This window comes from Antechinus flavipes, chromosome 3 (assembly GCF_016432865.1).
Source record: "Antechinus flavipes isolate AdamAnt ecotype Samford, QLD, Australia chromosome 3, AdamAnt_v2, whole genome shotgun sequence".
Taxonomy (NCBI): domain Eukaryota; kingdom Metazoa; phylum Chordata; class Mammalia; order Dasyuromorphia; family Dasyuridae; genus Antechinus; species Antechinus flavipes.
This window is the reverse complement of record NC_067400.1, coordinates 520,087,131-520,104,684: the sequence shown is the minus strand read 5'-3', so window position 1 is coordinate 520,104,684 and position 17,554 is coordinate 520,087,131. Positions and strand designations below refer to the sequence as shown.

At 33.4% G+C, this 17,554-nt stretch overlaps 1 protein-coding gene across 1 annotated transcript in view; it reads left to right on the top strand.

The window, feature by feature from the left end:
- The window catches only part of RNF169 (ring finger protein 169), a 93,632-nt gene that overhangs the window by 46,292 nt on the left and 29,786 nt on the right, over positions 1-17,554 (top strand). Inside the window, exon 3 of the mRNA XM_051987113.1 lies at positions 12,186-12,314. Within this exon, the coding sequence (XP_051843073.1) occupies positions 12,186-12,314 (129 nt within the window). The remainder of the gene's footprint in view (positions 1-12,185; positions 12,315-17,554) is intronic.

Genomic DNA, 17,554 nt, shown 5'->3' with positions numbered 1-17,554 from the left:
CTATCAGGTTTTGGAGTTTGTGTTTTCTGAATTTGTTTGGACAAATTTTGGTGGAGAGCTTACTATATCTGCAATGATGATTGGCTTTGCCTTGGAAAGCTTTAAAGCCCTATGCAAATTGTCCCATGAGTCTTAGTATAGGTTTAAATTGATGTTATTACTATTATTAATTATCATTTTCATCATTTCTGCTATATTACCTTGTCCCTTGTTAAATAGAATAGCCTAAGAAGTTCTAGGAGGAAATGGCCAATCTAACTGATGGGCTCAGGATCCACTTACTGAGGAGTGAGAGACTTGAGCTAAATCTGAAAGAAAGGTTATAAGTTAAATAGGTAGAAGGTAGAGAATGACCAGTTCAGATGCCTGGAGATAAGAAAGGATAGGAATGTTTTGGCTGGAATAGAGATTGTATGAAAGGGAAATGCAAATTATGCTATTAAAATAATTCAGGAGAGAGGTCATTGCCAGTCTGAATTTCAAATGTTTGTAATAACAATTAACATTTGTTATTACAATATGTAATAACACATTTCTCTATGTGCCTAGGACTGTGCTAAACACTTTATAATTATTATCTCATTTGATTTTAATAACAAACCCTGAGAAGTAGATACTATTATTATCCCCATATTGTAGATGAGAAAATTGAGGTAAGCAGGATAAGTGATTTGCTGAGGATTACTTAGCTAGTATCTAAGACCAGATTTGAGTTTAGGTCTTCCTGAAGTTTTCCAGGCTTCGCTTTCTATCTACTTTTATCATTTGGTTACTCCAGCTGCTTTCATTAGTAGTTGAACTGAGGAAATAGATATAAGTGAGCTATAGATGACACAGAAAAGTCAATGGCAAAACTGGAACAAGATGAATTTTATGACTTAAAGAAGCCCCTCTTCATGCTATATGTCATTGGGTGTGTTTTCATGCTTTTGTTCTTTTTTCCTCTGGTATATGTAATACATTAGGACATGTACTGACATGTACTGACATATTTCTTATAAGACTAGGAGTAGTCCAGAGCTTTACTTTATAGGAATAGTGTACAGGCACATCCTTAAGAACAAGTTAACTGCACGGTTTTGAGAAAGAAAACTTCAGATAAGTAAGTTTCCAGCTTTTTGTACTTTGATTTATACTTGTGAAGTTACTAGTATTTTTTTTCATAAGAATCTAAAAATATGTTCTCTATGCTTTTTTATACATGGATTTAAAAAAAAATTAAGATGCTTCTGGAAAAACAGAGAATCTGAGGCTTTAAGGACTAATTTAATCAAAGGGCATGGGTTATTTTTATGTTTTCTTCATAATTTTATCTGATTTTTCCTTTATCCCACTTCTACCCCTCTTTAGTTTGAGAATATTTCTGAGAGAAGCAAGATTCTTTGGTTAAGTTCTTGAGAACCCACCACAAAATAAGATTATAGCATATTTGAAAAAAAAGTGGAGAAAGTGATTCATATTCAGATATTGAAAGCTACTCATGATCCAAGTTGGAGAAAATAATTTTTTCATATAAGCCAACTTCATTTGTATCTGATTCAAATAGAATGACAAATACATTCTTTTGTGTCTTTTCTAAATGTAGAAATTAGTCTTTTATACAATAGTTTTAAGACTAATTAAAAGTATAATTCAACAAAACATTTATTAAGCAAGTCAATGTGTAATCTAATAGGAACATTCAACTACTTATCTGCCTATGTGATCTTAATTACTTGATACTTCATTTGTTTTTATAAAGAGTTAAACTAGATGATCTCTACATGTTCTCTTATAGCAATACTAATTGTGACTTGAGAAATTTTGATTCAGTTCTACAAATATTTATTAAGCATCTACTATATGCAGATCTCTATAAAAGTCAGCTTCTCAATCACATTTCTTATCCTTTAAGGGTTACATTTTCCTCTTTGCTATATTTCTACATTTTTGCTTTCTTCCCCTCTTATAATTAGACAGTGATATAGTCCAGTTTGTTAAGCCAGACCAGAAAACTGTATTTAGAAATCAAATTATTCAACAAGTGCCCATGTTCACAGTGACCTGTGAAGGGTTCCAGAGAAGTGCTATAATTATTTTGGAAAGACCATTGGGATTTGAAACATAAAAATAAAAATCTTAGATTCAGATTCAGCTCCTATTTTAATAGCCATTGGACCTTGGGCAAATTTCTGAGCCTCACATTTCTCTATAAAATGAATATTTTATACTTGGAATGTTATATTTATAATATAATTTTATAATATATAATATTTATATTATACTCATAAGATTAATACTTGTAATATTGACTTCCCAAGACTCTTATGTAAATAATAACCACAAGCAATATATGTTTTTCTGATTTGAAAAGCATTTACCCTACAGCAATCATATAATGCAGTTTATTCAAGTATTAGTTTTTCCATTTTCCAGATGAGGAGGCTGAGGCACAGAAAGATAAAAATGTCTTGACTAAGAACCCATAACTTGGAGACAGAATTTGAACCTAAGTATCTTGATGATTTTTCTCCTTTATCAAATTACCTCTTCTCTAATAAAATGAGATAGATAATAGAATTTATATAAAATGATTCATAAATTTCAAAGTGCTATGGAAATATAAACCTTTATTAAAAAGGCAGAATTCTTTTCTTAGCTAGATGCTTATTTGCCATGAGCAGAGCAGGAAAAAGTAATAGACCTATCATGTAGGTCAAAGAATCATAGGTTTAGCATTGAAGGTACCTTAATGGTCATTTGATCATTAGCCTGAAGAAGGTGAAGTCTGAGGCTCAGAGATAGCAAATAATATTCCTGAGGTGATGTGGGTATTAACTATCAGAATCTGGATTTGAACCCAGCTCTTCTAACACAAAAAACCCATGCTTCTTCCATAAACTGTGCCCTGGAAAATCTGTGTAGTAGAAGTTTTTAATGATTGCATTTAAGGAATAAACTAATTGTTGTCAATTTTTGGTTCTGAAAGTACATCATAGCAGTAGCCCTTAAAACTTTTGAAAAGGCTTTAAATGAACTTAGATTTTGGAGATGGATATTACTGCTATCCTCAATGCAAAGTTTCATGATTGTAATTACTGTTTGCTCTCCGTAGGAAGTATAACTGATAAAGGCTATTTGGCTATTGGAAATGAGGGTGATGGTAGAGAGAGTACATCACTCTTTGCAGAACCTAGCTTTGTTTTTTTAATTTGTGGTTTAGCATGGAAACAGAGTGTGTGCCAAAGGGCCATACATATATTGTGGAAAGCAGGAATTAGGTCCTGGTCTGCCATAGGAAGACTTGAGACTTTGGACATATATGTCTCTTTACTTTAATGTATATCAATTTTTAAAAATTCTATAAAATACAAGTTGAGATCATTAATCTTGATAATCTGTCTCTCAAAAGATCATTTTGAGGGTCAAAGTAGGAGAATTATATAAAAAGGGATACTTTTGATGTTTTAAAATCATTATTTAATGGAATTTTTGTCCTGTAAATTTTTTGCTTGCTATTAAATTATACATGCAAATAAATGCACATTTATACATAACTATATTAATAAGTAAAGAAGGCCTTTCTCCCTTGTTATTTTTTCCACAAACATTAAGTACCTTTTCTTTGCAGAATTCTTTGATAGAAAGGAGACAGAAAAATTTTAGATGAGACTTAAGGCTCAGCTATCTTGAAGTTTGTAAAATGTTATATATGCCAAGATAAGTGCAATACATGTTATAACATAAATACACTAGAGAGTTATAGAACAACATGCTATATGAGGTCCAAGAAAGTAGGTTATTACAAGAAAGAATCAAAGAAAGCTTTAAGGAAGAAGATAGCATCAGAGTGAGGCATTTAAAAATGAACAGGAATTAGACAAAGACAGCAAAAGAAGACATATTAAACATTGCCTCTGCTAACAATTTCTGATAATAAGGGTACATGGCATCATCTTTATTGGAGATATTATATATTAGATGGGAGAAACAGGTGTTTTTTTTTTTTAACTGTTTTGTGTATGATGATAAGTAAATTAACAGTTTTGGTGGAATATCAGCTTTTAAAAACCAAACCACTTCCTCAGACCCTAGATTATCAAGTTGAAAGAGAAGACAGAAAATTTGAAAGCTTGTATATCCATTAACTTGACTAATGAGGTAATTTGGTTCATTTTTACTTTAATATCCATTTGGCAGGTTTTTTTCCTTTTCATTTATTTTATGATTACTTGGTGATATAGCTGTCTTTATTAGAAAAACAAACCTAATGGAAGTGGAGAGAAATTTCCATAAAGAAGTTTCCATAGTGCTCAGATTAGGACCAATTGCTGCAACAGCTGGAATGAGAACTTTGAAGAATTTAAAAATGAGGATATTTGTTCAGTTTTTATGTATTTGGTGATAAATGCCTCTTCACTTCAACTGAGTGATTGTGGAAACTCAGGCATTAAGGAGGGGAAAAGGAAACCCAAGTACAAGACTTGTGTTATTTATTAAAGAATATTCCTCATTGCCAGGCGAAAATAGAAGTGGGATGCCACAGGCCTTCAAATCTATGTTCATATGAGGACAGTGATGGGCTTATTAAGAATGAGTATGACAGGCCAGAAGTTAGCTTTATAAATTTCCTTTTTGTATAGAAAAAAACCTATCTCTGGGATATTTTAGACATGTTGCCTCTTTTTTGTTGTTCCTTTTTGGTGAATGTTACCTGTTATATGTTTTGGGATAATTGAGTACAGTAACTGATTAAGAGGAATAAGTGTGTGATACAGGAATAATTTCAAATTTACTTAAGACATAGAAAGTCTTATTTGTAATGCCAGCTGTTATTGAGGCTCATCAGAAGCTTAGATAGAAGCTAGATAGCTCATTAGGAAAAGAAGGGAGAACTTCTTGACTTTTGAGTCAAAAGCAAAAGTAAGGGACAGTTAATTCTTACAAGATTCATGTTTGTTGTTTGACAGATGACAGGGAAATGGTTTTGTGTTGTTAAGTGGGAATTATAGAGGTACTTATGTTTTTTTTTCCCCCTTTTGAATTCTTGTAAAATGCTAAACTTCAAGGTCCTAACAAGGGAGAAAGGCCTTCTTTACTTACTAATATAGTTATTTATAAATGTGCATTTGCATGTATAGTTTAACAGCAAGCAAATTAATTCATTTATATTTCTCAAGTGAGGAAGGATGGAAACTTAACACAAGTTAAAAAATCCTAAGAAGCAAAAGTATCTTTTTATAAACATAATAAGAATAGCTATGGAGAACCAAATATTATGGAAAGGATTGCAGCAGCTAAAGTTTTGTTGGTTTTGTTACAGTACTTTCTTTATATCTAATTTTCAGGAACAAAATTGGAATATTTAAGAAAACAAACCAGAAGATCTCTCTCAAATATTATTGCTGTTATTACTTCAAAAGATTTTTGATTTCACCTTTCTTGGAACATATCACATCTCTTCTACATTTAGTATATACTTTGCATAAATATGTAATGGAGATCTGGTGGTCATTGTGGTGGTGAACTTCTCTCTACTTAATATGAACAACAAAAAAAAGAGGTACAGTTCATTATCAGGTCTATACTTAAAGCTTTTCCGATTTGTTAGGCGCTGTCAGAACCTTTGAAAGCCCATAGTTGCATCCTTTTTATATATGTATCTTGGATATAGTCTAATTTTAGAGTTGGAAGGACTTGTGGAGGTCCTCTAGCACAAAGCTTCTGAAATTACAGATCATGGCTCCATATGGGATCACATAACTAAACGTGGGGTTTACAAAAAAAAAAATTGGTAGTAGTTTAAACTATCAAATATTTCACCTTAATTTAATTCTTTATCAAAATAAATAAGTACATCCATCCCTTTAGTATATAAATTTGCTTTCATCTTTAATACATAGTAAAATTGTATGTATACTAAAGAATTGTTTTAAAATAAATTTCTTTATGGTTTATTATCAATAAAGTTTGATTTGTATACTTATTTCATATACTAATATACCTGGGGTCACATAAAAATTTCTTGGACAAAAAAGGGTTGCAAGTGAAAAAGTTTAGAAGCTCTGCTTTAGCCCAATTTTTTTTTTTAATTTTCTTGACTCTCCATTTTACACATGAGGAATATTAAGTCCCAGAAAAATTAAAAGACTTTTCATATAGCAGGTTAGTAGCAGAGCTATGAATAGACTCCAGATCTTGTGTAACAGGCTAGTATTCTTTCAACAAAGTACACTTTGCATAAATCTAGTAAAGGCATAGTCATATAGTTAAAAAAAAAAAAAAAAAAACTTAACTTGGAATCAGGAAATCTGACAACATAAGAATGTGTTCCAAGAAAAGGCTGTTCTCCCTCCTAACAGAGAAAGAAACACAGAAGTTATTTGTTCATAAAAGCATTCTGGAGATCACCTGGACAGAAAGGGAAAGAGATGAGTTCAGAAAATAAACTATTGGCCTATCACCAAGGCATGAATTATACTGATGGGAGGCTTTGATTATTAGAAAATTTTGTTTAATTATCAGCATAGCTTTCTCATCTCAAATTAGAGTATATTACAGCAAAGGAGAGAAATCTGGGATAGGGGAAATAACAGTAGGAAGGATGAATTTTCTGAAGAGAATGATGCAGAGAGACCTCATCAGTCAGCTTAAATGTTTAAAACATCGGGTATTCCAAAAGTTTTTGAACAGTTCTCCCTACTCCTGCTTTCCTGCCTCCCTTGGTATTTTTTCCTCCTCTAGATTGTAAGCTCTTTGAGGGCAGAAACTTTTTTTTTTTTTTAATTGCATCTCCAACTTTTAATACTGTACCTGGTGCATAGTAGGCCCTTATTAAATGTTTATTGGATTGCATTAAACTAGTAAAGTTTTATATATAGAAGAGAGAAACAGAAGAGTTTACACAATCCTACAAATCAAGTCTTCTTCCTGACTCCAGGGATAGTGCTGTATTTACTGTCATCTAACTGCCCCAAAATTATCAAGTAGTAAGTTTGAGAATAAGGAAATGCTGGCTAGAGAAGCTGAAGTCAATAAAAAGTTTTTTTTTTTTTTAAACAGTAGCTTTTTATTTTTCAAAATGCTTGAAAAGATAATAAAAAAGATTTTCTAAAAGCTATTTTGGAGACAAGAGGAAGATCATAAAATAATTAGATAAAATAATAGAACAAAGGCAAAAATGCTTAATTCTGATTTTGCTTTATTTTAAAAATAATTTTTGTTAACATCTTTCATTTTTGTGTCACCATTTCCAAAAGTATTCCTTCAATGTGACAGTTCAGCAAAACTAATTTATCATTGAGTCTGATAGTAAATGAAGTTTTCTATATCCATAGGCCCCCCTCATCCCTGCAAAGAATGGAGAAGTACATATTCTCATCCCTTCTTTGGAGTCAAGCTTGTTCATAGTTATACAACACTTAATTTAGTTTGTTATTCCATTTGCATTGGAAGCTTAGTTTTTATTGCCAAAGAGAATGACCTTTGCAATGGACATGAAGATGAAAGTTACTAATAGGAAATCGAAATGATCTTACTTATTTTGGATAACTCTTTGTCCTTCATGAATTCAAATCACATGGCTCATATAAACAATCTCCCTGGATGCAAAAAGATCTGGTAGATCTCACTGATGAGCTATTTTCAGTGATATTTGAGATTGTTGAAAAATGGGCCAGAGAAGTATGAATGTCCCAGTTTTCAAAACTGGAAAGGGAGCGAAATTTGCATAGTATAGGCCACTGAGTTTAGCCTTGATTCCTTGGAAGTTTTGTAGAATGAATCATTAAAAAAAATAGTGAATATTTGCAGTGCATAACGTAGTGCCTAGCATATAGTAAGCACTTAACAAATACTATTTAATTTAACTAGATAATAATACATTTAGACTAGATAATCATTAATAGTTAAGTGACAGCTTGATAGTTTTCCAGTGAAGTACCTCAGGGATCAGTGTTTGATCCTGCATTGTTTACCATTTTATTCAATAATGATTTTGAAGGTAGGCATAGTATGGTCATCAAATTTTCAAGTTCCACATTTGGGAAGAGATAGCTAGCATATTGGCTACTACATAGTTGGAATTCTCTGCTTCCTAATCTCCATCTTTTATCTCTCTATTTCCTTCAAGCATCAGCTAATGTTCTACTTTCTGCATGAAATTTTCCTAGGTCTATTTAATCTTAGTGTTTTTTTCTCAAATTATTTCCACTTTATTCTGTAGATAGTTTGTTCATAGTTTCTACATGTTGTCTGCCTTCATTGGACTGTGAGCTTCTTGAGAGCAAATGAAGGTTTGCCTTTCCTTGTATCTCTGTGCCTATCATTATACCTGGCACATAGTAAGTGCTTAAAAATGCTTTTTGATTTGACTTGGCTTAGGCAAAATTTTATGTGATCTCAACAAGAGCAAACTTTGAATTGAATCTAGCAAGATGAAATTTAATAAACATGAATGTAATTACATTTGGGTTAAAAAAAATTTCTGAGTGTTGAATAAAAATGGAAACATCATTTTCATGATCTGGATTTTGGTGAATAAATCTTAAATTCACTATGGGTTAGTGGATAGTGTAATTTCTAAAAATGGTAATATGGCCTTGGGCTATATTAAGAGAGGCACAGCTTTCAGGAATAAGATATGTTTCTTCTATTCCCCACCATATTGTGGAGTATCGAGTTCAATTCTGGGTTTAATAAAGTTATTTTTTTGTATTTGTTTAATACAAATTTTTTATTTGTATTAATTTTAATTAATTTCTAAATTTAGTTTAATAAAGAAATTGATACTAGAGAGTGATCAGAGGAGGATAATAGGAGAGTCATAATAAAGAATCTTGAATCCATGTCATTGAGGATTGGTTGAAGGAATTAGGAACATTTTGAACAGGAGGGAATATAGTTTATTAGAAAAGACTTGTCAACATCTTATCAACATACACCAAGATATAAGATCAAAATGAATTCATAAACACAAAGCGTGATAAAATAAGCAAATTAGAAGAGCAGTGAATAGTTTAGATCTATGGAGAAGAGAAGAATTTATATCCAAACAAGAGAGAGATAGCATAACTAGATGTAAAATGGACAATTTTGGTTAAATTAAATTATTTAAATTAAAAAGGTTTTGCACAAGTAAAACTAATGCATCCAAGATTAGAAGGAAAGCAGAAAGCTTGGAAACAAATTTTTAGAAAGTGTCTCTGATAAAAGCTTCATTTCTCAAATATGTAGAAGACTGATTCAAAATTATAAGAATACAACTCATTCCCCAACAAATGGTCAAAGGATATGAACAGGCAGTTTTCAGATGAAGAAATCAAAGCTATCTATAGTTATATGAAAAAATGTTCTAATTAAGTATTGACTAGAAAAATGCAAATTAAAACAATTCTGAAGCACCACTTCATACCTATTAGATTGACTAATGTGACAGAAAAGGTAATTAATTATAAAGGGGGTATGAGAAAATTGGAACACTAATGCACTCTTGGTGGAATTGTGAACTGATCCAACCATTCTGGAATGCCCAAAGGGTGATCAAACTTTTCATTCACTTTGATCCAACATACAGACTAATAAGTCTGTATCCCATAGACATTTAAAAAGAGGTGGGCGGGGGTAATACCTAATTGTATGAAAATATTTATAGCGCTCTTTTTGTAGTAGCAAAGAACTGGAAATTGAGGAAAATATCCATCAATTGGGGAATGGCAGAATAGGTTGTGGTATGTGATTGTGATTGTGATGAAATATTAACTGTGCTTTAAAATATTATGAGCAGGAAGATTTCAAAAAAGCTTGGAAAGACTTATGTGAACTGATGCAGGATCAGGGGAACATTGTATATAGAAACAGCAATACTGTATAATGACCAATTCTGAATGATTTAACTATTCTTAGCAATCCAATAATCCAAGACAATTCCAAAGAACTTGTGATGAAAAATATTATCCATCTCCATGAAAAGAATTGATGGGATCAGAATGCAGATTGAAGCAGATTATATATATTTTTAATGTTTTCTCCTCCCTTTGGGACTGTGTCTTTTTTTCACAATATGACTGATGGTGATATGTTTTGTATGATAGAACATGTATAATCTATATCAAACTGCTTACTGTTTTAGGAAGGGGAGAAGCGAGGAAAGGACAGAGAAAATTTGGAACTAGAATTGTTTTTGAAAAAAATAAATTAAAAATTTTCTTTACATGTAACTGGGGAAAAATAAAATATTATTAAAAAGAAAAAGGAAAGACAGACTGATGGGCTTGGAAGTACAGGATCTAATTTCAGATCCCCATTCTATCTTTAACTATCTGTGTGATAATCTCTCTAAGTCTGTTTCCTTCTTTGTAAAATGAGGGGATCGGGCTAGTTGACCACAAAGATCTCTTCTGCTCCAAATCCTTTGACCATATGATTTTTGTGAAGAAGGAAATAGTGTGCTCATCAAATTTTCAGGTGCCACATTTGGGAAGAGCCAGCTAACCTATGGAGGCAATTCAGTGGCTCAGTGCACAGAGCTCTGAGCTTGCCGTCAGAAAGACCTGAGTCTAAATCTGGCCCCAGACGCTCATTGGCTGTGTAACCCTAGGCAGTCATTTAACTTCTGTTAGCCTAATTTATTGGACAAGGAAAATCATACCATATCAGCATCTCAACCAAGAAAACCTCAAAAATGTGGATATGAAAAGCTGGACATTACTGAATAGCAAGCTAACATATTAGCAAGCTTTTTCATCACTTGTCTCTCATGATCAGAACTCTCTCCTTCCTAATCTCCGTCTTCTGACTCCCTGGCTTCTAGGATTAGAATTTGTTAGCTTGAAAAATTAGGATATTTCTATAGCTTAGATCTCCCAAATGGTAATGAGTAATTTTGGGGGATATGGGGGTTTGCAGTACCTTCTTACTAGGCTGGAATGACATTAGAGTACTTTGTTTTATCTTCTCTTACACTGTACTGTGAATTAATTTTGCTTTGTGTATTTTTAGCTAATTTATGATATGTGTTTTAAAAAAAAACATGTTCAGGCATGTTAGAGGGAAAGATTCCAAAAAAGTATGGATGGGCTCCATGTTCTTCTCATTCACTCTAAAATATAACAAAAACTTAAAGCTCTAGATCAGTCAAAAATAGGATTTTTAGCTCTAAATTCTAGTTTTTCTGTGGACAGGGTACTTTGCTATAGTGGAGTATATGGTATGATAGGCTTAGAGATAACTATCCTTTTGCTAGGAAAGTATGGAGACTATATTTTGGACCTTAAATGAACTTTAAACATCATTTTTAGTCTAGTGTCTACATTTACCTGATAAACTGTGATCTAGGTCAAATTAAGTGACTTGCCCTAAATCACAGAGGCAGTAAGTAGCAAAACCAGGGTTGCAACTAGCTCTTCTGATTCCACATGTAGCATTCATCTCACTTTAGTTAGTTACCTAAAGAGTATTAGATTTCAAGTCAGAAGAGCTAGGTTCAAATTCTGACTTTGTTTCGTATTGGTTGTTACTTCAGGCTAGTCACTTCATGTTCATGGGTACCTGTCATGTGGTCAGACTAGATGACCTCAGAGAATCTCATCCAGCTCCAAAACAGTGATTTGGAATTTCTTCCTAATTTTGATTAGCTGTAGCTCTAGAGTTTTAGAATGTTAGAGCTGAAAGGAGCCTTAAAAATTATTTAGTGCAGTGCCTTTATTTTGCAGAGTAGGAAACTGAAGCCCAGAGGAGAGAAACTAATTTTCTTGAAATACTTGGTAAGTTAGTGGCAGAGTAAGGACTCAAACTCAGGTTTCTCGAATCTATTGAAAAACTTGTATTGCTGCTATTTTATGTGTCCTCACTGTGGTATCTTGCCTTTTCAAGCTTCCATAGGAACCAGGCAAATATGTCTGGCCTTTAGGAAGGACTAGCTTTATTGACTATGTGAATAAGACTTATTTTTCTAGTTTTATTTATATTCTTTTAACTGTATGGTTTTTTTGGATTGCTCAGAAATGCAGAACAATTGAATTTTAAGCCACGGTGAGGTGCTGATTTGGCAAGAGCTTAGTATGACAAGCTTATTTAAAAATTAGAGATTTGATTAAGTATCAAAGTACTCACTTAGGATCATTCTACTGTAACCAAGTGCTTAGGGGAAAGATGATTCTAGGGTTGACTTTAAACTCTTCTATCTTTTGTATAATTTGTATTTTTAGTTGAGGGAAGAAAAATTAGAAGAGGATAAAAGCTCTGAGGATCTGATCCACAAACTCTTACTGGAGGACATTGAAGCAGGGAAAAAGAGAATGGAAGAACTGCAGAAAAAAGATGAGCCATTAGTTCTCGTAAGTAATCTCTTTTTAATAATAATAATGACAATAATAATTCACATTTATAAACTGTTTTCTTTTGTGGTGGATAAAAAAATGAAATGACTGAGAAAACAAAGGCTCAGTCTTCTGACCACATCCATTTATTAAGCAACATATGGCAGTTGCTTAACAAAGGGGGTCAAACTTGCTCAGCTTAGGCCTAGACTCTGAATACAGGGGGAGATAGATTTTTGTCCATTAAAAACAATTAGTCAAATAAGACCAACTGATCAAGAGAAAACAGCAAATCTGATTTCTAATTGGATGAAATATTAGGAACTTTCCAAGTTGGAAGTAGGAAAATAAAAAGGTGCAATTTCCTGAAATCAGAAAAGGAGGTGTCCCATTCCCCCATTTATACCTCCCACAATGAAACAATAACTGATAGGTTAGTATGGGACCAATTTTCAGGTAAGACATAAAAATTGCTTGAGATGAGCAACTGTGAGAAAAATGCTTGTATCAGTCTTTATGTGAGAAAATTCCTTGCATCAGGCTTTGGATTTGATTGAGTTTCTGGTCAGCATAGCCTATCTTTTTGGTTAGGAGTCTCTAAATAGCAGGTAGAGGTGGTCCATTTTCCCAGCAACACAGGGCTAGGTTCAAACAACGCAGTAAGGTTTTCTGTCAGGTCCTGCAGTTGAATAAAGTTTTCTCGCAGGATAGAAGTTACACTAGACCAATTTCTTGAATAGAAAGGAAACTTGGAACTAAGTTCCAGCCATAATTGAGTCACAAGATGGATTTGGTGTGATCCATTCAGTTGCCATATTTAACCACTTGCTGTCTTAATCCTCTCACCTTAAATTTCCTCACCTTAAAGCCCTTTTTGATAGAATTTTCCTTGACTGAACTTCTGTCACAGAGAGGGTCAGTGATGAAGCACCTCAGAATGCACTTGAGCTGGGTCCAGTGAAACTATGGAGTGTCCTACTTCATGAAAAATAGAGAACTTAGTAAGGACAGTCCATAAGAGCATTAAGATATGAGTGGAAAAAATCAGATTTGTGTAGACACAGATTAAAGATTCCTAAATAGGATGAGGTAGGGAAGTAGAAGGAAGGAAAGACAGCATCAAATACTCCCTCAAAATCAGATTTGTGTAGACACAGATTAAAGATTCCTAAATAGGATGAGGTAGGGAAGTAGAAGGAAAGAAAGACAGCATCAAACACTTCCTCAAAATCTCTTGTGTTCTTATATTACTTTGCTATACCTTACTTTAAGCAATCCCTGTGCTAAACTCTGGAAACACAAAGACAAAAATGTAATAGTCCTTTTACTTGAAGCTGAGACTCAATCATTCTTAAGGAGATTCATTAGGATTCCAGTAAGACAAGAAAAGCATTGGACTTGATGTTAGAAGATTTAGGTTCAAAGTTTGGCTTTAACATTTAAAGTCTTTGTGACCTTTGGCAAAGCCACTTAATCTCCCTTGGTCCTTATTTCATCATTTATAAAATGGGAATAAGGACACTGCTGTGTTCCTTATTTCAGAGTTGTGAGAAAAAGACCAAAAAACTGTGAACTTTTTACATGTATACAACTACTTGCAAATGGTCATTTATTCATTTAAAAATGTCTGAGGGTACTTTTATTTCTTATTTGTATTTGAAAAGAATAAAGTTGATTTCTAATGTGAGATATTTTACCCATTATTCTTCTCCCTTGCCCTTGCAATGCATTCCTTTTTTCTCACTCATTCTTCTTTTGAGATCATCATATCCTCTGTCCAGGTAGATTTCTTCTAACTGCCTTAATGATGATACAATTCTTAGGGATACATGTATCATCTCTACTTATAGAAATCTAAACAGTTTAACCTTGTTTATTAAGTCTTTTATGATTTCTCATTCATATTTGCATTTTTATACTTCTTTTGGTTCTTGTGTTTGAATGTTAAGTTTTCTATTCAGCTCAGGTTTTTTCATCAGGAATCCTTGAAAATAATTTTTTCATTAAATATCTTTGCTTTCTTCTGTAGGTTATTTTTGATTGTGATCCTAGTTTCTTTGCCTTTTGGAATCTCATGTTTCAAGCCCTCCACTCATCTGTAAGGGTAGTTGCTAAATTTTATGTGATCCTGACTGTGTTATATAATATGTGGATTTATTTTTCTTATTGCTTGCAGTATTTTCTTCTTGACCTTAGAGCACAGATTTTGTGTGTGTGTGTGTGTGTGTGTGTGTGTGTGTGTGTGTGTGTGTGAAATATTTTTGAGAATTTTCATTTTGGAATTTATTTCAAGAGATGACTAGTACAGGAAGATGATCTGGGAGAGAATTGAAGGGGTCAAGGGATTGAAAGTCACAATGAGAATGGAATAGGATTTTTTAAGAGAAAAAAGAAGAGATGAAAAGCAATAGATTATGGTCATATAAGGGAATTGCAGAATTCTTGAATAGAAGTGGTACATTTCTAAGTGATGTCAAGATCAAAAACATGATAATCTCTGTGTGATTGAGCTGGGGTAGAAGAGTAATAGGAGAAGAGTAGATTGTGAAGAGTAGAAGAGAAGAGTAGATATGTTTAGGTTTATATAAGGGAGAGTCAGTACATGTATTGAAGTCCCCTAATATGAGCACAGAAGTTGGGGAGGAAAGAACAATTGTGAGTTGGGCACCACATTCATTGAGGAAGAAAGGCGAGTCTAGACAACAGCTACCAGGATTTTGATTAGGTAGTAGACATGAATAGCATGAACCTTAAAGGAAGAGGTTACTGAGTGATGGAAGAAAGAGGAGAACCTGAAGGTGGGGAACCAGGAATATTTCAATTTCCATGTCTAGGCCAGTGAACTAAGAATGAGTGAAAGTGCATACATTAGTAAAAAGAGTGGCTAGGAAAGTTGTGTTATAGGGAAAGGCAAGATTCAGTTAGAGTTAGAAGATGAAAGGGGTGGGAAAGGAAAAGATGCAAATGAAAGAAAGTTTGTTTCCTATGGAACAAGCATTGAAGAAGGCACAGTGGAAACTTGAGTGGCATTTGATTGGAACTTTGGAGTGGGAGTGTTAAAAGGGCATGGGAATAAGAAATTGACTAGTGGGATATGGGGAATGGGGTTTGAATGATTATCTCCATATTAATACCATTCTTTACAATCAGGCTATAGTCTATCATTTTCAGATTTACTTCACATTACTGCCCTTTGCACATTATGATTTTCAGCCAATCTAGTCTGTTCTGTGATTCCAGAACTCTTCATTACATCTGTGCTTTTGCATTTTTGATCTTGCCTATAATGTATTTCCTCCTTATTTCTGCCTCCTAGAAATTGGATTCTTAAATTGAACTTTAATTTCAAGGCTGTACTACAGTGCAACCATACAGTCTTTCTTAATCCTTCAATTGTTACTATGCAATCAAAGCATTTGTAGTTTTTCTCTTCTGTTTTGAGTAGACTTTTTGAGAGCAAGCATTCTTTTGAATGTTTTTTGTCCTTGTGTCTGGAAAACTTACTGTGGTGTGTTGCATATAATAGACACTCAATAAATGCTAATTCAGTTGAAGTAGTTTGCCTAAGATTCTAATGAGGTAATGAGTAAATGCACAGAGATTTTATTATGGATTAGGATTCTATTCTTCAGGCTCTTGGAAAGCAAATGATTTGAATTTTGGGAAGATCTTCTATATGTTATTTTCCAGATATTTTGGGGGTTATTCTAGTTATATTATTAAATGTTGTTACTATTATCACATGTGTGATTTCACATGTGTATGATGCTTTATGGCTTATGGAATGCTTCCTTCTTACTAATTTTGTAAGGTTACATAGTGAACCCAGAATAAAAACTTGATGAACTAACAAATGCAGAGGACACTATTCCTAATCTCCAATAAATGCTTACTCAGCATCCCCTCCCTGGTGAGAACAGAATGCACCTTCACACCCTGACAGTTTCCCTTTCTCTCCAGTGCCACAGAGATCCAAATTCCAAGCAACAAAAATTTGCCTTGTCTGCAGTAGCCATTTGGCAACATTCTATACCTAACTTGAGCTGAGGAACAGAGGGAAAGAAGCAGGATATATGTCTGTGTTTGTAATAAAACTTGAGATTTCACCATAACCCTCATCTTGTAGCAGTATTGTGGAGATCCAAACATGACAAAATTTCCACAGTCTGATAGCTACATGGCACCTCTGTATCACTGAGCCAGAGAATTGAATAATGGAGGAAAGTGGGAAGGATATATGTATTGAGCACATGGGGCAATCCATTAAGCCTGAGGAAAAGAACATGGCATGCAGCTAGAGCCCTTCTCCCCTCCCTTTTCTTCCCAAGTCACTTGGGAGAGAGACCAAGGCTGGTGAACCATGAATTACCCAGGTTGTGATTTAACTCCCAGGGAAACCATCATCTGAGGATAAAGGAAGTCAGAAAGTGACTAGTAAGGATTGTACTTGGCTCTGAGAATTACAAAACAGTAGAAGCTCAGAATCTTGTAGTTTGTCCATTACTGTTGAGCTTTATCTACTTGGAAAGATGAAGCCCAACCTTCTCGTTTCTACACAGCACCTTTCCTGATGCCCTCAGTAACCACTGCCCTTCTCTTTATTTTATTTTATGTTTGTTTTGTAAATAGTTATAAGCATACTCTTTTGCCCAAGATGATATAATAAACTATTTGAGAGCAGGGATTGTTTCATTTGTTATCTTTGTTTTCCCAGTACCTAGAAGATAGTCAAGACTGGAAAAAAATGCTTATTGGTCGATTTACAAAATGTAACATACATGAGACAGTTGGAAAAAGGAATTTAAAAAACATAAGTAGTCAAATAGAAGATTTTGTTGTATGGATTGTATTTTGTCATAAGGAATTGGTAGAAAATTCAATCAGATAAATGTGAAAATATGTATAGAAGAATTGTACATATTTAACATATATTGGATTACTTGCTGTCTAAGAGAAGGGAGTGGGAGGAAGGGAGAAAAATTGGAATACAAGATCTTGCAAGGGTCAATGTTGAAAACTATCTCTGCATATATTTTGAAAATAAAAAAACTTAATTTTTTATTATAGCTTTTTATTTACAAGATACACGCTTGAGTAATTTTTCAACATTGACCCTTGCAAAACCTTTTGTTCCAACTTTTCCCCTCCTTCCCTCCATCCCCTCCCCTCAATGGCAGGTAGACCCCATACATGTTAAATATATTAAAGTATATGTTAAATACAATATATTTACATATCCATACAGTTATTTTGCTGCA